General features: G+C 41.7%; 2 protein-coding genes across 2 annotated transcripts; one reads left to right on the top strand and one right to left on the bottom strand.

The window, feature by feature from the left end:
* On the top strand, positions 1–8,113 carry LOC124397010 (apoptosis regulator BAX-like). The gene is made up of 6 exons (XM_046866447.1): positions 1–137; positions 2,169–2,217; positions 2,327–2,515; positions 5,779–5,914; positions 6,115–6,219; positions 6,609–8,113. Exons 1-6 carry the CDS (start codon positions 104–106, stop codon positions 6,705–6,707), a joined length of 612 nt encoding a protein of 203 aa, XP_046722403.1. The 5' UTR covers positions 1–103; the 3' UTR covers positions 6,708–8,113.
* Positions 8,114–11,050: 2,937 nt separating this feature from the next.
* Positions 11,051–23,569, bottom strand: map3k14a (mitogen-activated protein kinase kinase kinase 14a). Its single transcript, XM_046866663.1, has 16 exons — positions 23,220–23,569; positions 20,296–20,549; positions 20,163–20,202; positions 19,884–20,064; positions 19,033–19,389; positions 18,073–18,207; positions 17,855–17,984; positions 17,445–17,573; positions 14,914–15,012; positions 14,646–14,803; positions 14,393–14,543; positions 13,818–14,153; positions 13,579–13,688; positions 11,915–12,053; positions 11,699–11,799; positions 11,051–11,596 (listed from the first exon to the last, which is right to left on the bottom strand). Exons 2-16 carry the CDS (start codon positions 20,537–20,539, stop codon positions 11,396–11,398), a joined length of 2,511 nt encoding a protein of 836 aa, XP_046722619.1. The 5' UTR covers positions 20,540–20,549; positions 23,220–23,569; the 3' UTR covers positions 11,051–11,395.
* Between the last annotated feature and the right edge of the window lie 511 nt (positions 23,570–24,080).

Here is a 24,080-nt window from a genome sequence, read left to right as displayed (position 1 = left end):
GAAAGATTTTAAATGACTACTTCCGGGTACGCCCCCTTTTTCTTCCCCTGTAACGTTTGCGTGACCGAGGCGGAAATCCAGTGTGATTATTTTCCACGCAAACATGGCAGAGGCGCAGTCCGGAGAAGGCGACGTGGGTAAGAACGATTTTTCCACCGACAATCTTTAACACAGCGTCCAAGATGGATTTCAGAAGACCAGGTTGATTCCTTGGGGGGTTTATGTGTGTTTGTATTGGGGAGAAAACGGACGCAGGAACCGTTGTGTGGCTCGTGTTTGCTAGCAGGCTAGTTAGCATAGGAGACAGAAACATGCCCGACAAAAGTCTTGTCAGACACCGGTTTATATTAAATATAATCTTTATATTTTAACAGTTGAATGCAAAGAAATGTGATACATCAGCTGGTAATGGTGGTGGTGTTGTTTTCCTTGAAAGAGGGATGTTTTCCTTGAAAGAGGGACGTTGTTTACCTTGAAAGAGGGATGACATCATCATCATCATCATCTATGTCATGCTCGTTTTGCTTCACCACTTACTCAGTGTCTTTGTTTACAATAGTTTTGTCCCCAATTAGGAACCAAAACATCAAGCGTATTATTCTAATCGAGCCATAACGCGCATGCTCAGGATAGTCATGTGATCTTGTTTTGTAAATTGATGTTTTTTTTTAATGATGCTTAGCTTATTATAGAGTAATCGGGCAGCTCATGAATCATGAACATCGGATCAACCCGTGGTCGTTATTTTACTTTTCTCACGTCACTGACTTTTAAATAGGTGCTTTATCCTAATCAAGGTTGTGTGAGGTCCAGCTCCTATTCAGGGAACGCTGGGTGCGATATGAGGACACACCCTGACTGGGACTCCGGTTCATCACCAGGCACACGTACGAGGAGAATGTGTGGACGTCTGACAGTAACTTGAGCTCGTGACCATATCAGGGACGTCGGAGCGAGGAGGATATTGTGGTCTGACATTGGATCATGGCGGCGGGACGTTCGAGTTACGAGGGCTTTCAGAAGCATTTCAGACCATGTCGACAAAAAACAGTCAAATACCTCAACGGACATATACGGGAAATCCTGTATGCGAAGTAGTTTGATCTTGAATACATTGGCAGTTTCGAGTCATCTAATTCAGAAGGTCCTTGGTCTGGGCTGGGCGTAGTTTTGTTTCCATTTGATTGAATCTTGCAATTCAATTCACTTATATTTGTGGAGCGTGTTTAACGTTGTCCCGAAGCAGCTTTTGCGGAGATAGAGGGTCTAAAATTTAGAGCCTGCGTTGAGGAAAAACCTCCCAGAGATGATGGAGGAACCTTGAGAGAAACCCGTCCTCATTTGGGTGACACTGAATGTCCATTCCTTACAGTTTTAATAATTTTCGAGGTGTCCCTTGCTGCGACTGGCGCTTAGATGCAGAACCTTTTGCGAAAATTGCAGTCTTGAGCCATCTATAGTAGACCGTTTTGATTAATGAGCCTCCAAATCCTTTCAAAGAAGTTCTTGAGTTGCGCTCATTTTTAGGCCCTTGACGTGGAGGCATTTTCTAGCTGTGCTAATGGAAGGAAACTCCATCTAGAATTGGGGTGTCAGGATTAAATGGGCAGATCTAAAGAGAAGAAATGTAGGACAGGATCACTAGTATTTAACAAACACTTATTAACTGCCTTTGTAATCCACTGGACACATGGGAGAGGAGCTGAACAATGGCAGTGGATACGCTTACTATCAGCTGAATCTAAAACAACAACAGTCAACACGGACAAATATTATTGTATAGGAATCATTATATTACTGTCAGTGAGCCTGCTATAATCCTGTTCCTCCCATCCTGTGTGCGAGAGTTCACGGAGTTCAGCGATGACTCACGACACATAGCAGTATGAACAGTGTGAGGCTTTGTGTTCTACCGAAACTGAAACTTGCTATCGCTCTATAGCCTTTTATGTTTCCTTCCTGTCGTGTTTGCTGAGAAAATGAATATTAACAAACAGGCTGAAGTGTAAGCGCGGCCTTAAGTCTCAGGGTTTCCCGTACGAGATTAAACCTGCGGACGGCCCGAGCTACAACCAACTGTGCCTTGGCCCCATCACTCTTTTGCTCGGCTTTCCTCTTTCTAGATCTTCTCAGTTATCTCTGTTGTCTTACTTGGTCTGTTTTCGCAGGCATCACCAACGAGCAAATACTACAAGTAGGAGCTGTGCTGCTCAAGGAGTAAGAGTCTCTCCTGTCTTCTTTTATAAGTATTCTATATCTATAATTATGTAGGGTTTTTTTCTTGTCTCGAAATCAAGCCCGGCTTTCCTCCTTTTGTAATCCACAGATTCATTTTCGAGCGAGTTCGTCGGCACGGGGACAGCGGAGGGGATGCCGGGGGGGACAGCGGCGGGGACGGCAACATTTTGAGGAATGAACTGGGAGGCAGTGGACTGTGTGACCCCAGCCATAAGAAACTCGCTCAGTGTTTACAGCAGATCGGAGACGAACTGGATAACAACGCAGATCTGCAGAGGTGAGTTTATTATTATTATCTTCATAAGCGTGTTATATAAAATCTTTGTTTTCCCCCCATATAGCTCATTATCCTTCAAATATTTCCCAATGATTTACCCAATAATAAAAAAATTTAAAAAAGACTTGAATTTGCATCAATCCACCATCACATTTAGGATTTTTGTATATTATTTAAAAAAAAAAAAGAAATTGATAAATAATAAAATATTGGATCAAAGGGCCCTTTACCATTTGGCCCAAAGATTTAAGAAATGTAGGCTTTGATAGACTTTCAATTAAGTGGCAAAAATACATAATTATTATAAAAATGCGAGTAGTATTCCAACAGTCTTGTAATCTGTCATTACAAAGCTTTTAGGATTCTTCATTATATGCAAGGAGGAAACACAACACAACGAAATAATAATGGAAAATATTATACATTTCTAAACAACATAGACCATAGGGGAAAAAACTGAAAAAAAAGATGGGCTGCCACCCATGAGCTTCTGGTCAGTTACCTGGAATTTTTAAGTTCATAATTTATGCATTGATAAAAAATAGAGGAGGCAGTGTGGGAGCAAAGTTCAAGATTTTGCGATTATCATGGAGAGAGACGAGGGTGGACGGGATTAGAGGTGAGGATGGACAGGATTAGAGGTGAGGATGGACAGGATTAGAGGCGAGGATGGACAGGATTAAAGATGAGGATGGACTGGATTAGAGACGTGGATTTACAGGATTAAAGATGAGGTTTGACAGGATTAGAGGCTAAAATGGACAGGATTAAAGACGAGAATGGACAGGATTAGAGACGAGGATGGACACGATTAGAGGCGAGGATGGACTGGATTAGAGGCGGGGCTGGACAGGATTAAAGATGAGGATGGACAGGATTAAAACGTGTTTATAATGTTTATTTTTTCAACCGTGCAGGTAGGACGTTTTTGTAGACAAGGTCTGAGAGAAAAACAGTCAAGAGAAAAAGAGGAAGGCCAAGGAGCAGGTTCATGGATGTGGTGAGGGAAGACATGGTTGGTTTGAAAGAGGCAGATGTAGAAGACAAGGTGGTGTGGAGACGAATGATCCGCTGTGGCGACCCCTAACAGGAGCAGCCGAAGGAAGAAGAAGAATTTATCAGTTCAGCACACAGTGACGTTTTATTATATGTTCTCAAGGGACAATACTAAAGAAATGAAACTTGGATATATATTCTCTGAAAATAACTCAAAACCATTATTTTCAAAATAGCTCGCAACAAAAGTGAGTACACCCTCAGTGATAAAAGCTGTACATCGTGTAACCAGGTAAAGCCACACGTCCTATTCAACATGTTCATGTTTGTGTCTGCTTGACAGGACCATACAAATTTGTTTATCTTGTATTAGAGCAGTTCAAATGTGGTTCTTTGAGTACAATTATGTCATACTGACCACTTGATGTTCAACATGGTACCTCATAGGAAAGACGCCACCAAAAAACTGACACTAGTGCTGCAGCGTTGCTTTAGAGGTTGCAGAAGAGGAAGGTCCCCTTGTCAATGCTCAGACCATAAGCCACAAACTGCAACAAGTCGGTTTGCATTGCCGTCTTCAAGAAGTCGCCCCTTTTGAAAATAACTCACAAGAGCATGAATTACTGGAACCATGTCCTGTGGTCTGATGAGACTAAGATAAACTTCAATTCCAACATGTACTGTGACATTCTGAATCAGAACAGAACGGCAGGTTTCCAACATAATAACGACCCCAAACACACCACCAAGATGACAACTGCCTCGCTGAGAAAGCTGAAGGTGAAGGTGATGAAGTGGCCAAGAATGTCTCCAGACCTGAACCCTATTGAGCACCTGTAGGCCTCCTCAAGTGTAAGATGGAGATACAGCATGTGTGTAACATCCAGCAGCTCCGCGATGTCATTATGGAAGAGTTGAAGAGGATCTCAGCAACAACCTGTGCAGCTCTGGTGAATTCCATGCCCAGGAGGATTAAGGCAGCGCTACATATCAGTGGTGCTCACACAAAATACTGACTCTTTGGACACAAATTTCTATAGTATTGCTCCTCGAAAAGATATAGTAAATCGGTTGCTGAAATGTGAGGGATGTACTCACTTTTGTGAGATACTGTATGTATACGACACAATACGACAAAAATATTTTTCCGTTTCCTGCGGCGTGTATACGATGTCTCTCCGGTCAGGCTTAACATTATGGACTGGTGACGTGAATAATGGCACCTGTTAGTCGGAGGAATATGGTGAGGCAGCAAGTGAAGGTTTTGTTTTTAAAATTGAGGTTGAAATGAAGCAGGAAAAATGGCAAAGCATAAGAATTTGAGCGAGTTTGACGAGGGCCAAATTGTGACGTCTAGACGACTGGGTCAGAGCGTCTCCGAAGGTTAGTACCTGTTAGCACGTGTTAGTGGGTGGAATATGGCGAGGCAGCAAGTGAACGTTTTGTTCTCAAAGCTGAGGTTAGAGTGAAGCGGAAAAAATGGCAAAGCGTATGGATTTGAGCGAGTTTGACAAGGGCCAAATTGTGACGTCTAGACGACTGGGTCAGAGCGTCTCCGAAACTGCAGCTCTTGTGGAATGTTCCCGGTCTGCAGCGGTCAGTATCTATCAAAAGTTGTCCAAGGAAGGAACAGTGGAGCTGAAGAAGTGAATGCTGTTTTGGCAGCAACACAATATTAGTATGGTTGTCATAATGTCACGCCTGGTCGTTGTATGTATATATAATGGAGGTATTATAGAAATGCTTTCATTTTCACATCTCTAACAGCTCATTGTCTGTTGTAAGATCCAGAGACAAGATCTTATCGTACTCACAGTGTGTCCCGTACAGTACGTTCTGTAATATCATAACATGACTGATGATGTCAAATAATAAACAAGCTGACAGGTGATCAAGGTAGAACAGAGGACGTTCCTACCACCTGCCCGTGATCCGGTTTATGATTCATGTAACGTGCAATTTTGATTTCTGAAAACTGTTGCTAACAGGGGTTTTACGTCGTTAAAGCTCAGAAAAGCCCAATGCAGTTTGTTGGATTTGTATTTCTGTAAACTGTATTTAATAACTATTGATAATATGTAATGGATATGTGTATTGTGTATATACAAGTTTATGGAATGCGTGTACAAAGGAAATAGAGGCGTTAGTGGAGGATAGGAAGAAAGAAAGAAAATCCCATCATTGTACTAGATTTCTCTCTCTCTCTCTCTCTCTCTCTCTCTCTCTCTCTCTCTCTCTCTCTCTCTCTCTCTCTGTTTTTGCGACAGAATGTTAGCCGACTCGTCGATCCAGCCGACTCGAGAAATCTTTGTGAAGGTGGCACGTGAGATTTTCTCGGACGGGAAGTTCAACTGGGGCAGAGTGGTGGCGCTGTTCTACTTCGCTTGTCGACTTGTGATGAAGGCAAGGACGCACACCCAGCTTTATAAAAAAAAAAAAAAACACATTCTTTTGTTCTCCAAGACAAGATTTTTTATACTTTTCATGTCCAGTTAGTTTACGAAGAAGGTGTATTTTCTGTAGCCTTGCATCCGTCCTTGTGAGCGCTGGTTCACGTCTGCGTGAAACTTCATCGCATTTTTTTTGTTTACACGCAACCTCAGGCTCTTTTGAAGAAAATTCCAGAAATCATCCAAACCATTGTCACCTGGACTATGGACTACCTGCAGGAACATGTGATTACCTGGATTCAGGAACAGGGAGGCTGGGTAAGTGTCTTTATAAGTGTTTTTCAATTAGGAATGGGACATTTTTACTGGACACCGAACTTAGTGGTTAAGGCTCTGGGTTATTGATCAGACGTCAGGATTTAAGCCCTGGCATTACCAAGATGCCACCATTAGGGCCCCTGAGCAAGGCCCTTAACCCTCTTTGCTCCAGGGGGCACTGTAACATGTATGACCCTGAACCCAGCTTCCTAACATCACTGGGATGTGTGGACCGTATTTCACTGTAGTTGGAAAGTTGCTTTTTTTTTTTTTACTTGACCTTTCTTTCTTTCGCAAAACATTCTAAAACAGAGAGGCGACTCAGAGTTCCTCCGAAATGTATTCATTTATATTCCTCCGTTCTTACCTTCTTTTTCTCTCTTTCTCAGGAGGGGATCCGCTCCTACTTCGGTACACCGACCTGGCAGACAATCGGCGTCTTTCTGGCCGGAGTTTTAACCACCGTGCTGGTAATGCGCAAAATGTGAAAACGAGAAAGAAAGAGAAGAAGAAGAAGAAGAAGAAAATGAAGCGAGAGAGCAAGACTGGCGGGAAACAAAAAGACAGAGGGCAGAGGGAGGGAGAGACAGAGCTGATAAAGGGAACAGAGGAATGAAGAGAGAGAAAGGCAGTAAGAGGCAGATGCATTATTATGTGAATGGAGAGAGAGAGATCAGACCGAGATCGGATGATCACGAGAGAAGCGTTATTTTTAATCTCTCCACTTTGTGACTCTTGAGCCTATTTCCTTTCTTGTCTATATATATATATATATATATATATATATATATATATATATATATATATATATATATATATATATATACATATGCACTGAAAAATGAGATGAGGATGAGGGAGACAGGAGGGAAAAGAGGTGGTTTTGGACCTTAATTTTTAAGTTATTTATTTTTATCATCAGGCAAACCTGAATAATAATTGCCTTGGACTTTATATATAGAGTAGATCAGACGTTTAGATTAGCCTTTCGAAGAAATTGACAGACGATTCCTGTACTAGGAAATGATCTGCATGCCTACTTGAATCGCTCATCTCTCGCAACGAACACAAAAATTGCACATACTTATTACTTGCAAAGGGTTTATAAAGGCTTTATAAGCATGCCATCGCTCTTTTACCTCACAATGTCCTTTGTTTTATATTTGTTTTCTTTTACGGTGTTCGCATTAGGTTCAGGAGGTGCTATGCTCTGTCTCCCTCGTTCTTTCTCTCGTTCCTTCCTTTTTTCGTTTTCGACACCCGGGTAGTGCTACTACTGAGCGGATCTGTGTGCGGTCCTGGCCGGAGTTTGCGCACGTCCACGTGCGGGGACACGGTTGCGATTTTTGGTGCTGAAGTCATATGCAGAGACGCCAAGGGAGTTTGCAGCTTTGCCTGAGAATTGGAGTTAACGACAATCTAATAACACAGGTTTTTTTTTTATTCGAGTCATGGCTGCATTCGTTATCAATTTCTGGCGTCTACATGGTGGCGCAGGAAAACGGGAAAATGTTCTGAAGTAGGGGTTGGTGGAAATCTACGAATTAATTAACCTGCAAGAACAATTAGCTCTCTCCAAATAACCCATGCCCTCTAATTCTGTCCCCCCTGCGTCCGCTGACCTCGTGACATTGCCATCTCATCTAATTAGCATATTAATTCAAGAGCAATAGATCCTCCTAATATTCCTCCAAATTGCTGCAAGCTCCCTCGGTGTAAAGACGTACGCGTGTCTCCTGTTTGAAAGTACACACTTGCACATAGACATCGACCCGGTCTTCTCAAAGTGGTCTTAGTACTGTACTCCCCTCCCCCGTTTCTATTATTTGAAACCCAATCACATGCAATCACTTTTATACACTTTCTCATGTTTTTGTGTTATTTGGATACAATTTTTAAAAAAAAACACGTTTTCTTCTTATGTTGACAGTGCCTTGGCCTTTTTATTCTAAATCCACTTTGATACAATCACCATTTTGTCGTCCTGTCCTACTGTTTGTATAATTGTATACACTTTGCTGGATTGATGCTTTCGGAGCTGTTTTTTCTCTCTGTGAACTACCTTTTTTTGTAAGTTGTGATAAGTAATAATAAAATGTTTTTATGAATTTCAATTCAAATGGTGGATGGAGGAATTTGTTACGGGACGATCGGGTTTTTTTTTTTTTAGGACGCGTCACCATTTTCAAATCACCCACTAAACTGCTACCAGCTTCAGATTTAGAATAATGTGCAGTTTCAACGTCATGTCCAATTAAGATTCGGTGGTAAGAACAAATACAACGTTTTAACGAACAATTCAAAGGACTTGACTCCTCCTTCTCTATTGTTAGGAAGCTAGTTTGCTATATTCATTTTATTTTTATTTGTATAGTACTTTTAGCAGTGGGCATTGTCTCAAAAACAATAAAGTATAAAGTGAGAATGTATGTTTAGTCCCTATACTTTTAAATTTTTCCTTATACTTATACATTTATCCCCAATGATTGAGCCTGTGGCGACTATGTCAAGGAAAAACTCCCTGAGATGGCATGAGGAAGAAACATTGAGAGGAACCAGACTGAAAAGGGAAACCCATGACACAGAATGTCCATTTATTACAGTTTCTTTATAAGTCATCACACACTCCACCAATTTACAAGACGGACTTTTCAAGCAAAGCTGGACATCGCGAGAAAAAGTCGGTCGAAACGGTTCAAAACTGTTGTTGCGCTTTTTTTCCGTGAACCATTTATACTTTTCATTTTCTTTTCTGTAGATTTTCATTTACAATCCCCAGGAAAAGCGCAATGCCCAGGGAAAAAATGCACAGAAAACCCGAGGTTATTTGATGAGGTTAATATCGATGTTTCTGCTAGAGATGATGTATGCGGGCAGTGCAGCTGTGGCTACAGTGAAAGGAGACTTGTTGAATTAAGTGCATTGGGTGTATTGAGATTCCTGTCTGTGATGCAGAGCTCCGTTACACCGCGTTTCTCTATAATGCTGTGGCATCATAATGATATTAAGAGGTAGATTGACTCATATAGGACACAGCTGAAATGGTGTGAAATGCACAACACCCGAATGATTTCACAGGTCTTCCAGAGCACTCGGTATACGTTTCAAACTTTTCCTTTAAAATGTCTGTACAATAATTATGGTGATAGTGAGAAAAAAAAAAATCACCTCCCCAAATCTAAAAAGAGTTTGTGGGAAAGGGCTTCAAGAAACAATTAAGAAGGTGTATTGTGTGAAAGTGCTAAAGCCAGCTGAGAAGGAAAGAGATCAAATCTATGAAAATCTATGAACTTTAGATCTGGCCCCTCTTTGTAAAGACCCCTGGGTTTCTCAGATATTCCAGTATAAGGGTTTAAAAGCACAATGTCAATAGAAAGGCGATACAACTGATTTTGAGGTAGTGTGGGGTGTGTGAATACTTATCCAATCACATCTTTTTTTTTTTTTTATGTCTATCAATTGCAAAAAAAAAATTTTTTCCCCTGCACTTTAATTTATGTATGACTTCCCTGTTTCAGTTAAGGTTATGATATTACCAATGTGTAGATGATCAGAAGGGAGAATTTTTAATGTTTCCCCATCCCTAACTTTTTACATTTTATCTAACAGAAAGATACATCTTAATCTTTTATTCTTTAACTTTTGCCTCTCTCTCTCTCTCTCTCTCTCTCTCTCTCTCTCTCCTTGCTTCCTTCCATCCATCCATCCATCTATCTATCTATCTATCTATCTATCTATCTATCTATCGATCGATCTATCGATCGATCGATCGATCGATCGATCGATCGATCGATCGATCGATCGATCGATCGATCAATTGATCTACACATTCTCCTGAGATACCAGTTTCCAGTCCTTGTCTTCTCTTTGGATCTGCCCAAATCTTCCCAGTTCCCTACTTCTTTGAATTAAAGGCCGCTCTGTGAACCTGTAGTTGGTTCCTCATGAACAGCCTTAAGATCCATGAAGGAAACTCAAGAACTTTTAGGATGCATTTGGACTGCAATCAATAGCAACATTCTACAATGGCTTAAGACCACAATTTGCTTGATGTTTTGAGCAGAAGCATCCATCACTGAACCCCTCAACAATTATGGAGATGTAATGAATGTACATTCGGCGCAGTCTGGTTCCTCAGACCACCTCGGGGAGATTTTCCTTGTCACTGTCTGCCATTGAAATTCAAGTTTTATAACCTCTTGATCTCCGTAAAGCCACTTTGGGACAATTTTCATTCTTAATCGCGCCATACAAACAAAACTGGATGTTTTATTAAATACGAACTTATCACGTGCATCTCTTTATCAGAATTTCCTAATAAACCAAAATGACGGTCGAAGTTTGGGCGGAAGCTCAACATTCAACTTTGTTTCCAGTAAAGAATCGTAACGTATGAATATATATATATATATATATATAATGTGTGTGTGTATAAAAGTATGTGGTGTATTCTTTTTTTTTTGTGTGTGTTTGTCAGGTTTGAGTTGAGTCAGCACTCAGACGTAGTTTCCCAGATTTGGTGCATGTGGCTTTCTGCTAATCAGCCTACACTGTAGCTTACACTGATTAATGAAATTGTCATTGGGGGTTTGAAAAAAAACTTTAAATCTGTAGATATTTATTTTGCGTACCTCCGAAATATAATTAGCTCATCCAGTTACCTGCCACTATATACTATATCTTTACAATTTCATAATAACTCGATAACTGAAGAATATTTTTGGCTGGAATGTCGGATGAAAATTTTGCTATATCACATTAAATAATACAGATACTAAACATATAAAGATGTGTTTCCATTCCCGAATAATGAGACCTACAACACCAAGGATTGCTGAGAAATTATGTATTGAAAGGTTTATTGTTGATACACAGTGGTGACAAAATACATAATGGGCATCAGATAATTTATTATACACTCAAATTGAAATGACTCCAGTTTAAATTCATAGCATGCATAAATCTTTTTATATATATATATATATATATATATATATATATATACACCAATGAAATCATAATTCCTACAAAATTGGAAAAGATGAATGAAATATTTTTAACACCACACTGGAAGGTTCACACAGGGTGAATAAAAAAAATGGACGACCATCGGCGAGGTGAAATTATGAAAAATATATATATATATATATAGACAGTAGAGAATGTGATGAAGATATCAGTCCCAGGTCTCTAGCTTTCCATCCCTGATCCTCCAGCTCCATGGCAGGTTGCGGCCGGATCCTTTTCTGTCCCGTGAAATGTGGGCGGGGTCAGGGGCGGGGACACAGCGCAAGAAGAGGCCGGCTTCCTTGACTTGTTTATCGTGGGCCACCAGAGAACCGTCCTCACTTTGAAGGCTGAACACGCTCTCTGAGATCTTCCGGGGGGAAAAAAAGGAACAAAACACAGACACGTCAGCATACGCACACACACACACACGTGTTTCGTGTTCACGCGTACAGGTGTTTTGCCTCCTTACCTGATCACTGATTCCTATGGCGATGTGACCCACTTTTACACGGGGGGTTTCGCGGATACGGAGACATCGTCCGTTAAAGTCCCGGATGCACACGTCCACTCCTGCAAGGACAGGTAGAACATCTCAGCATGGAGTATGACTAAAGCGTATGATGTAATGCGGTACTCATTTCTTTAACCCATAATATAGCCCCTGCTTAGCTATTTCATCACTCACCTTCAAAGCAGCGAGGTGGAGGCTGGTGGGCGGGGCCAAGCCAATCCATACTGAAGCTCTGGCCATCTGATTGGCTGTTGTAGGAAAACACACCTGAGCTGAGGTCGTCCCCGGTGCCAACTGACCAGCGGCCGGAGTCCTTAAAGAAACAAAAGGAGAGACAGACGGAAAGAAGACACATAAGACCAAGCATTAAAAACGTATTTAAACATACACATTATACACAAACGTGTTAAGTGAATTGCGCAAGTTTTTCCGTCTCGCACTTGAGCGCAGTGTCACTGTTTTTTATTAGTATTATTAAACTTGAAAACATACAAGTTTGTTTGTTTGTACAATGCCAGAGGTATAAAAATGTTAACTCGAGTTAGTGCAGTGTCACTGTGGCTACTCAATTTGTACCTGAAATACAATTTGTTTATACACATATATGCATTTTATATACACATCTGTATTATGCAAATGGGGTCTAACAACTGTAAACTATTTAATACATTTTTTTACATTTATTTAATTTCATTTCATAAATTAATTTGTACCTATTTAATTACTCAATTGAATCAAAATAATAAAAAAAATGTATAATTTTTTTTAAATATATGTTACTTTTATTAAATATTATTTTATAATTAAAAAAATATGATTTTAATGTAAACAGTTGATATTCACAAATGTTAATGTACTTTCTTTCGGCTTCTCCCGTTAGGGGTCGCCACAGCAGATCCTCCGCACATTTTGATTTGGCACATGTTTTACGCTGGATGCCCTTCCTAACGCAACCCTCCCCAATTTATCCAGGCTTGGGACCAGCACTGAGAGTGGCTGGGGATGGTTCCCCGACCAGGAATCGAACCCGGGTCGCAGCGGTGAGAGCGCTGCATCTTAACCACTAGACCACCAGGGGACCTATATTCACAAATGTTAATAAACTGCATTAATTTTAAAAAACTAGCCGTTTTATGTTTTGCATTTCTGCTTCCAAACTGTACGGAAATTTGCGTGAAATTTTGCGGGAACCGTGACTTAATAACCGAAATAAGGTTACCAAAGTGTACTGTTACACCCCTAATATATATATATATATATAGTTTCAGTTTGACCTTTATGTAGGTACCCTTTTATGCAAAATTCAGAAAGGAAAGAACTATTAAAAAAAACAAAGGTTTAAACGATTTGAGGAAGTGTGGACTTTCCAGCGAGAGAAGGAATGCAGAAGTGCGAGCTTAAAACTTGTTTATTGGCTAGTGGCAGGCAATGTGATGAAAAACACAGAATCATGCGCTCCATAGTAAAGACAAACATCTGAAAACTATGATATTTACTAGATGATACCAAAAAGAATGGGTATGTCAGGAAATGAACTCGTTTCAGAAATTTCATGAGAAACGAGGCCTCCTACAGTTTTCTGGTAGCAGCCAGAAACATGATAGCACACACACACACACACACACACACACACACACACACACACACACACACTAACTGGTACTGTTATTGTTATTTGCACTTATTCAGATTAATTTCATCTGTAAAAAAAAATAAATAAATTTCCGCATACCATACATTGGCCTGTTGCACTACTGGTACACAGAAGGGTGTCTGTGTGTGTGTGTGTGTGTGTGTGTGTGTGTGTGTGTGTGTGTGTGTGTGTGTGTTTTTTTTACCTTTTTATCACCGGGTTCTCTGTTAGAAAGGCAGTCACTACCCAGACAGGAAAGAAGTTCCTCCTGCTTCTCGGCTGAGTGTGGCTGAGACAGACTGCTCAAAAAAAATTCTGTAAGGAATAAGAGGAAAAAATACACAAATAATGAGTTATTATTGAATAAAAGTCGTTCTGTGATTAATAATCCAGGTGTCGGGCATAGTGAATATAGATGTGGGGTATTAGGGCAGATGGACTGACCTCTCTCGAGTTTGCGAAGCTCTTGCTCTGTGGGTTTGTGTGACTCGTGTGGCGGTGAAGGAAAGTAAACCGGTGAAGTCGGAGCAAGGTAACTGTCCTTTCTCAACACAATCTCTTCCTCCCTGACATTCCCCTCCTTCGCATCGTCCACTTTTTCCACGTGTTGCGTATTGCATTTTGGTTTGGTCTTGGGTCCAGCCCGCTTTCTCCGCTCATGCCCTGGGCCCATCCACTGCTGCACAGAGCTTTTGGAGACGGGGCTGGGTGCCTGCCTTTCTGGCTTCTCGATTGGCTTTTCATAGGCTCCTCCCCTTGCTGGGCTCCGAAGACCTCCCACTGCAGGAGCACGCAGAGGTGGAGAGATTATATAACTATGGTCATTATAATATCAATGTAGTTTATTAATACTACATAGAAATCTGATATAAGGGACATGCAGTTAAATATATAAATATATGTCCATATTCTATTCTGATTATAATTTAAAATGTACATATGTTAAAAAAAAAAGAAAACATCCATGTACCGTATATAAAATTCAGAGCGCTGTGTAGAGTGTATATGCAAAAGCTTACTTTGTTTAAGTGCTTTGGCTGTTTGAACTCGGAGATCCTTCGCTGAGGCTCTTTGGCTCGGCTCTCTCTGAAGTCCCCGTTTGATGACGTCAGCAGTATGAGTGCTGCAGTCGGGAGGGATCTCTCTCAGGGGCGGCGGCTCTTCGGCTATCTGCAGCCACACAGTTAATTCAATCAGCGAGACCCACAAGGACTATCATCGGTTCGTAGCAGCAAATCTTTCCAAGAATAAATGAGCAAATGAAGCACTTACTTTGAGGTAGAGAGGGCGGGAGTAGTAGCGCATCCACGGCTGGCAGCCACTGAGCATGTGCAGGAGCATGCAGCAGCTGCTCCACACGTCCACCTTGGCACAGCGCTTCTCTCCACGTGCCACCTCGGGAGCCATGTGAGTCTCCGTCCCCTTCAGAGCTAAACACACACACACACACACACACACACATAAGCATCACTCCACTTTCAGGCTTCAACATGGATTTCATCTGATGTTTTTAAGTTCTATTTGTTATTTAAGGGTTTACCTTGAAAAGGGCTGAATCCAGACACGTCTAGATTTTCGGACTCGCCAAAGTCACAAAGGAATGTGTTTTTCCCATCCTCGGACAACAACACATTATCCACTATAAAAAAATAAAATACAGATAACATGAAAAAACAATCTTTTCACCGTTATACTCATCCCCTTCTTCATATCATTATACATTTTGCCGTTTGGCAGACACACTTATCCAGAGGGACTTACACCTGAGGGTTAAGGGCCCAGCAGTGGTGGTGCTGGGATTTGAACTCATGACCTTCTGAGGTCCAAATTACAATGCCTTAACCACACTACCCCCTCTATTTGTACAGTAAAGTGTATAGATATATGTTTACATATATGATTAAGATGGTTTGGACATGTACAGAGGAGGGACATGAGTTATATCGGTAGAAGAATGCTGAGGATGGAGCCACCAGGAAGAAGGAAAAGAGGAAGGCCAAGGAGGAGGTTCATGGTGAGGGAAGGTATGCAGGTAGTTGGTGTAAAAGAGGCAGATGTAGAAGACAGGGTGGTATGGAGATGGACGATCCGCTGTGGCGACCCCTAATGGGAGCAGCCAAAAGAAGAAGAAGAAGAAGAAGATATATATGTTTACATTTCCAGTGGGGAAGTGGTAGCTCAGTGCTTAAGGCTCTGGCTTATTGATCAGAAGGTCAGGGGTTCAAACCCCAGTATCACAAATCTGTCACTCTTGGGCCCTTGAGTAAGGCCCCTAATGATCCAGGGTACTATATCATGGCTGAATCTGCGCTCTGACCCCAGCTTCCTAATATTGCTGGGGAATGTGAAGAAAGAATTTTGCTGTAATTTATATGTAAAAAGCTCCTCTTCCTTTTATAAATGAAGGATAGATTACACTGGGAATTGTAGTATTCAGATCTTGACAATTATTATGGATTAAGTTAGCTTATACATATAAAGCATACACCAATAGATCTGTCTTTGATTTGGTGTGTGTGTGTGCATGGAAGTCACTGCCCCAATAAGAAAACAGCATGTCTCATGGTAATTAAAGACTTTTGCAGGATTGCAGTGTGGCAATAAAGCCGGCTGTCAGTCAACAAAACTCTTCCCAGAAATCAGGTGGTTTGCTCAGTCTGTGGTTTGTTCCAGGAAGGTGTGTTAAAAAAAAAAAAAAAAAAAAAAAACGCTTTCGGTTTCCATGTCGTGACTGGACTGCAGGATAAATCTGATGGCCCACACACCCCCACACACACACACACACCCACACCCACACCCACACACACACACACACACACACACACACACACACAAAATGACTGGAGCAGTTCGAACACCAGGGGGCGCTCCAGACGGCAGGCTTACTGAAAAATTCTCCTCAGATTCTCTCGAACATAGAAATGTTTGTGTATAGATTCATCTGTTCACACTTATACATTTTTTTTTTTATTATTATTCAAATTATTATTATTTTTTTTACAAACAGCTCCTCTCTATGTTCGTTTTTGGGCTTGTCGATATCAATCCCACCCCCGTCCCCACACATCCCTCCTCTTGCACTTTTCATGAGTCACTCTGGGAAATTCCCAGCTTCAGTCTCAGTCACATACGCACACATTCTCTCTTTCTCTCTCTATCAATCTATCTATCTTTCTTAAACATGCTCTCTCTCTCTCTCTCTCTCTCTCTCACACACAGAGAGCAGACTGCTCTCTTTCTCACCACAGGTGCTGCATTCTGTGCCCCACCCATTCTTCTAAAAAGGCATTAAACCAAAAAAAAAAAAAAAAAAAAAAAAACCAGCCACAGAACAAAACAACTAAAGTGTTGCAACATTATAAAAGCATCATTCACCTTTTCAACACAATCTTATAACACAAGCATTTTGATCAATTTGAGCACTTTGATCAAATGACTTTCAAATGACTTTCTATTCAGCATTCTTAGTATCACCGCAACGTTTCGGCATTTTGAAAGAAATCATCGCTGGCCTGAAATCCTGATCGACATCAAACGAGCCGGCGAAGGGACGTTACTGAGCGAGCTGGAGTTTTCTCGCATCTCAGCATCCGAGACTGCTTTCCCAGTGTCCGGCGTAACACACCTTTTTCGGTATGATCTGTTTATGAACCTGTGACTCATTTCAGCTACAGACATGGAGCGCTGATATCTTGAAGAGAAATTAGCTGTTTCACACTCTCAAATGTTCCAAAACCCGACAATAATAGCGTAATCTGAGGCGACATTCAAACCGAAACCGCATCTTTGTCGATTCGCTCGGATTCTTATTGGTCAGAAGCTGTTGACTAGTTTTCTAATAACAGCTGCTATTTTAATGCTCTTGTTTGAATACGGTATCATTTCTGGAGTGACGACTCATTCAGCTCGTGCGACTGATGCTCGCGTGGTGAAGGCTTATTTGTATTTTGGTAACTTGTAATTGGAATTTACGGAAGGAAACTCGAGCGTCAGCTGCTAAAACATATGTAGAGAAAAAAAATTGTCGTATTTCAATCGCAGGACCGTTTTTACGACTACTGTGGGTCGTACCTTTGACATCAAAGTGTATGACGTGCCTCTTGTGTAGGTGCTCTAGCGCCCCCAGGACCTGATGCATGTAGTGCAGGGAGAGATCCTCGGGCAGGCGACCCCTTTGTGACAGCAACTGCCCCAGAGAGTCTGAAGATGGAGGAGGAACAGAGAGAGAGAAAAGGGAAAAAGAGGAGTTTGGAAGTAGATTAAACACTGGATTATTGGATTTTGGAGAGTGCAGGTGATCAAATGTATGAGTGTTTATGGAGGAATATTAAAGAGTCAAGAGAACAAAAATCTCATCTGCAAACCTCATCTAACGCAATTAATAAAACTTAATGATGATTTCCTGTGTGTGAGACTCAATTAATGCATGACTCAATAAGAACCCAACACCTTAAGGGCAGGAGTTTTGCCTTAATTCCTACCGGTTTTGAGATCCATAAACAGGATGACGGATCGACCCTCTCGGACAAATCCGAAAAATTCCACCACATGAGGAAACTGGAGGGCACTCCACGAGCCCACCTCCTCACTTCTGAACCGTTCCAACGGCACCTAACAAACACCAAAGCGAGAACGTGATAAGGATACACAAAGATGAACTTACAGACATATACGTTTCGGATACAGTATTTATATGTACCTTTTTGGCAGCACACACAAAGCCGCTGGATTTATCCCTGATGCTGTAGACGACTCCGAATGTGCCTTGCTTTATATAATCGCAAAGCTCGTAATCCCTTCCTTCGCGATACTCGTAGTCCCGGGGCTTTAGTTCCTACAGGAACGGAGACATATGTTGGAAGAGGTCCGGTTTATAGAGACGTTGATGGACTAAACGAGTAACAAGATGTATTTATTTACTCGTTTATTTCATTTGTTATATTATTCATTATTCCTTTGTTATATCTGGTCCAATCTCTAGAGGAATTCCTGAATACCCACTGTGAGACATCCTCGACGTGAGCGTTCACACACTTCCTGCAAGCTGTGTTTGCCAAAACCCACAAATTATTCACACCTGTGTTTTATTGCAATTCAGGTTTGCTCTCGGTTCGCTTCACTTTTCATTTCGTTTTATTTCGTATTCATTTTTTTTTAACACCAGCGTACTTTTTTTGTCAACGTAACTTTTTTATAATGTATTAAAAAGCAGGAAGCGGCGCATCTAAATGTATACCCCATCGCATAATCGACCGGCGTTGAAAGGGTGCTTGCAGTCACAAAGGGCCAATCGCGATCTATAAATGTTTCGTGTGTTTGGTGGCGTGCGTGTGAGGAAACTCCCGTAAGCAGAACTAGGCTAGTGAGATAAACACGAAACCTCACAGTGCTGAAAAACAGGAAACCGCGTAACAAACATGCAAGCGTCCGTGCCTGATGTTTTTATCGATGTATGTTTCACTCTCTCTCGTATGTAGTAGTATGACTACTGTATGTGACTCACTCTTTTTCGGGGCTTCGATTCGCCAACTGCTTATCCGTGCAGTCATGTGTGTAGTTGTGTCAGGTTGCGTTCGTATTAACCGCTTCATGCCGGCTGTCCTTTTTCACTATGATGCATCGAATGTCACACACATATTACTCAAGTACTCAAACCCACCTCTTTACAGAGGATGCCTTCGTTTATGTCGCTCTCTTCCACTCCGTTCTCTTCGTCTTCTTCTTCTTCCTCTTCCTCGTCCACGTCTTGGACCATCTGTTTGGCGAACGGTGGGGCGAAGGAGAGCTCGGCCTGGGAGACGTTTTTCCTGAGGCCTACTAGTGCCAGGCTGCATTTGGTTTCGCTGTTGATTGGTGAGTCGGTTTCCAGCGAGCGCCCGCCCTCGTGGCCATACGACGCTTGGTCAAGTGTAGAAGGAAAAACATCACCCAGGATGTGCAAGACAGCGGATGGTTTATAAGGCCTGAGTAAGAGAAGCATGGCTCCGCTGTCTCCTGCACAGACAGACTTTCTCTGCTAACTGCACTGCTGCTGTTGCTGCTGATGTAGCTACAGTGTCCAGGCTAGTGGAAAAAAAACACACAGAGTCCCAGTGTTCAAAGCAGTTCATGTTTAGACATGTATTTATTATCATTCTATACTGGACATACTAACTGGTGGCTCACTGACTCATATTCAACTTCCTGTTGACATCAGTCCTTTATTTGCACCAAAAGCATCACTAGATATAGAACAATTATAGAAGGTCGTGTCCACCCAAATTCAATCCCTGTTCACTTTCCGTAATGTATACATGCCGCAACTGGCTCATTTTGTCTACATGTTTGTCCACTTTCCTTACATGGTCAACGGATCCTGTCCATGGCACCCTGTTACCATGACAATTAAATCCATGGTACTCTTATTTGCTTAAATCCTGGTCTGTCTGTTGGTTCTTATGATCCTTGTATAACTCTGGATATCCCATTATATATCTGTATATATATCTACCTAAATAAAGCCCATTTTACCTCTCCACTGTCCTGCTGTGGTACTCTAGTAGTTCCTCTTTCTCCCACTCTGTCATTCCCTCCATCCCTCTGTTGGCCCTCTTTCTGTGAGACCCTCCGTCGCTGCCTCTTCCGTCGTTTTTTCCTCGGCTGCCGCTGACAGATCGAGCCTTTGGGTATGGGAAGTGTTGCCCTGTAGTTGCTGCACAAATTTTGACGTCAGAAAAAAAAATTAAAGAGCCAAGTAGTAAAACGACCACTACGGGTTTGGTTTAATGGTGTGATAGGTCAAATCATTACCTGCTGTTGGGACAGAATTCCTGCGAGTCCTGAGATTCACCTGTAGGAAGACGATAATGTTGACTAAAGGTCAGTCATTGTGTTTAATTTGTGTTTAGTTCAATCATTTTTAATAGATGGATTCAGCACTTACATTCTGCCTGGGCGATGATGGAAGGCTTCTCCGTGCCCAGTGGTACCGTGTCTATATGTTTGGCAGTTCCATAAGAGATGACTTTCGAAATGTAGTTTTTAAAGTCGGGCTGTTTATCGTCCTTCCCAGAGCTGAGAGACAAGATAGGCTCGAGGTTGGAAGCGAGGCAGCCTTGGACCTTGACTTTAGGTTGGTTTATGGACATGGAGAAGGGCAGGGTGGAGTTAAAGTACCTCTGTGCCATCTTTCAGACGCTGGAAGAAGGGAACAAAAAAGACACCAGAGATCAACTTTCACACCTGGCCTTCTTTAACTGCTTTCCGTCACAGTGACTTGCGCTGCCAAGTATTTTCTTTCATGACATGAGACAGTAATAAAAACTTGTAGATTTCAGCAGCCAGTGGATTCGCTAATCTCTTGTGAACTTTGTACCTCCGACAGTGCTCGGGCTCACAAGGACAAACGCTAGTCTGTTCTTTCAGGGCCTCACAAAGACGTTTATGCCATCTGGTGAGGAGGAAACCCGATCGCAGTTCTCGAGCGTTTATCTCTATTGAAGCAGAGGCCTCAAAGGAAGACAGTGAAGTTGATGAGGAAGTGACTGCCTGGATGAGGTAGAGTCAAAGCCAGAGAGGCCGGTTTATAGCTCGGCCTTAAGAGCTAAAGAAGCTGGAGAAGATTTCTCAAAATGTACCAGTGTACCAAATCCGCTTAAACAATCATTAAAGCTAAGTGAGTTTCATAATCTATAAGAACTGCCCATAAGAACCTTCTATTCAAAGGCCTTATTCTCTTTTGATCAACATTAATAAATACATAAATGCAAATGAAGTCTCAATATCAGTAAAATTATGCCACAATGCACGTTTCTGAGCTTTCGCATTATACGATTCGCGTAAACTTCACAGCAAAACCTCTGATTGGACCATTTTGATAAAATTTCGAAAATATATTTGTTCGAATTCATTACAATTGTTCGATTTTTTTTTTGCATTTTAAATTTAAAGCCATTTATTTTCTGCAGAAACTGTAGACATGATACATTTTCTGATCATACATCTTTAATGGCAGTTGGTTTTCCCAACATTTATTTCATTATACTGTTCTCTCTTCCCCATTTTCTCCCCAAATTGTGGCCTTGCCAAATGCCACCCACTACCTCTTCCTAAGCACGAGACAACTACCAACCAGAGAGTCTAGGGCAAGCACGTGTTTCCTCTAAGACACTCGTGAAACCAGCTTTACAGGGGCAGGGCATAACGCACCAAAGAAAGTGCTATTTACCCTCTTCTGAATACCTGATCTCAGAGATGCCCACATTCACCTACTGCCAATGTGCTTGACAACAAAGATAGTTTGCCGTCACTTTCACCCAGAGGAAGCGGCCAATTCTGCTCACTTGGCTCCTGAGCGGAAAGTGTGATCTCCTAGCACTGGCAGACGTACAGAGATTTTTCTGTTGAGCCATTCAGGACCCAGCTTTTCGTTTCTGTTTGGACATCTTAAACTGCTTACAGAAGAAGTTTTAAAACCATTGCACTTTATATTGATCAAAAAGCTTGCATAGCAATGGCAACACTTTGAAGGATATATCATTTATGATAAACAAAAAGGAACAACAGGGTGTTCCGAGGGTCATATTTACTACAACTGTCTTGCAGAAAAGAAGAAAAACTTCCATCGTTTTTTATTTCACAGCTTTCCAAAACTCCTGAGAATCAAAAATAATGTTTTTACCAAGTTATTATTAATCAACAGTGTTTTTCAGACGGCCAGCTGAATGCAAGTGCGAGAGGTGAGTGTGTGTGTGTGTGTGAGTGTGTGTGTGTGAGAACATTACAATGGTTACAGCATGTTGCATCAGTGTGTCCTCACTTGACTTCTTTCAATCACTTTCTCCCTCTCTCTTTCCTCTTCTCTCTCGATTTAAAAGAAAGCAGACCGACACGAACCCCGTGTGAGCCTCGTGAACCCTGAGAGCCGACTTCTCAATTTTGAACTCTCTTCAAAAGCAGTGGTTAACACCATGGGGTCAACACTGACAGAACAAATCTCACCTTTGCCTCTTCGCTGATTACTGAATTGATAGCGCATGCCTAAGTATTCACTGTCCTGATGCGAAGTGCAATAAGATGCCCAGCAGCCATGCCTTTTTCATACTGACACTGCTGTACAAACGCTATTATGCGATAGCTATAAAAAATGGGTGCACGTCGGGTCATGTGCCTCTTTGAAAGTGGGTGTGGCAGATCTGGGCGGTACACTAATATGGAGAAGGTGTGGGTGATCACGACATATCCTTGTATCGATATAGAAAACGTCTCACCGCAACTGCAAGCCTCTGCCAGCCAAGTCTTTACCCTTTGATCGGAATCACAAGCACAAAGCATGGCGAGCACTTCTGTTTTTCATGCTGAGACTATCAAGTGACCGTCATGGTCCGTGTACTCCAACAACAACAACATAGTAAAGCATCCCCTGCATACAGGAAAGCCAGCGTTGCAAAACTGTATGTTTCAGAGCAAATATGATAACAGATTAAACACAACAGATACGATATTGAACTCATTCCTCTAAGAACAGAATCCCTCTGTTTTCAAAGTAGATCAAGCAAAATGCCATTTTACCTCCCCAACTTCCTGATAGTGTCAAGTTCAAAACAACACAAGCTCTTGTGTACAGGCACATGCTTAAACTCTCTCTCTCTCACACACACACACACACACACACACACACACACACACACACACACATTTCAACTGTATTATTACGCGTTATAATCGCACTTGAGATAACGACGAACAGCACAAACAGATGCAAGTTCGAGATGACTTACAATGCACGGTATGACATAAATTCGCACACGAGTTCGAAACGTGTGTCAAAAAACAAGTATGAATGAAAAGAATTGAAAAAAATCATACCAGCTCTGCGGATGCACAGAATCGTTCATTCCTCCTGGTTCCTCGCTTCCCTATTCGTTCCAGGCTCATGAGGGACTCTGTGCATGATTTCTACCTCCGTGCCTGTGTGTGTGTTTTGCGTACTCGCATACAAACGTCCTATTCGTTCAGCTCCTCCCTCTCTTTTTCTCCCGCTCTCGCTCGCTTCCCCTCTCTCTGTATATCTTTGATGCTGGCGTTCTGCCAGCATCAATTTCATTGGACGTTCGGTATGCTTTCTTTCTCTCTTTCTTTTTTTTTTTTCGGTATGCTGATTTACAAGAAATCCATCCGGCTTCTCTTTTCTCACCCCTCCTCTCTCTGACTCTCTCCTCTCTTTCCTCTTAACAAGACTACAGTGTGACCTTTCGAAAAAGTCTCTCTCTCTCTCTCTCTCTCTCTCTCTCTCTCTCTCTTCAGTCTGTCTTTTATTCAACATCTAAGTTTTAATCTCCGACACCCTTTTTCGCCTACAACTTCAAATCGACAGAGGAACTCGGTTCCATGCTCCATCCATTAAGTGGGTATAATATAGTAATTTAATTCACTGCATTTACAATCTGGAGAAACAGATCTGAACTGAGCAGGCAAAAAAACAACCAAACAAACAAAAAAACAACAACCAACAATTGTTGATTTGGTAGAAGTTACTGTGATGCTCCACCCTCCTGAGAGTCGGCGTCAGACAAAAAATCATTAATTCCGCTTCCTCAAATCCTCTGCCAGACAAATCCAAGTCAGACACACAAATATCTGTGTGTGTGTGTGTGTGTGTGTGTGTGTGTGTGTGTGTGTAGCTAAATGCACATTACTAGCTCAATTATAAAAAGGATAGTGAGTTAA

This window comes from Silurus meridionalis, chromosome 14, assembly GCF_014805685.1.
Source record: "Silurus meridionalis isolate SWU-2019-XX chromosome 14, ASM1480568v1, whole genome shotgun sequence".
NCBI classification, from domain to species: domain Eukaryota; kingdom Metazoa; phylum Chordata; class Actinopteri; order Siluriformes; family Siluridae; genus Silurus; species Silurus meridionalis.
Note: the sequence above shows the minus strand (reverse complement) of the source record. Positions and strands in the feature narration are given on the sequence as shown.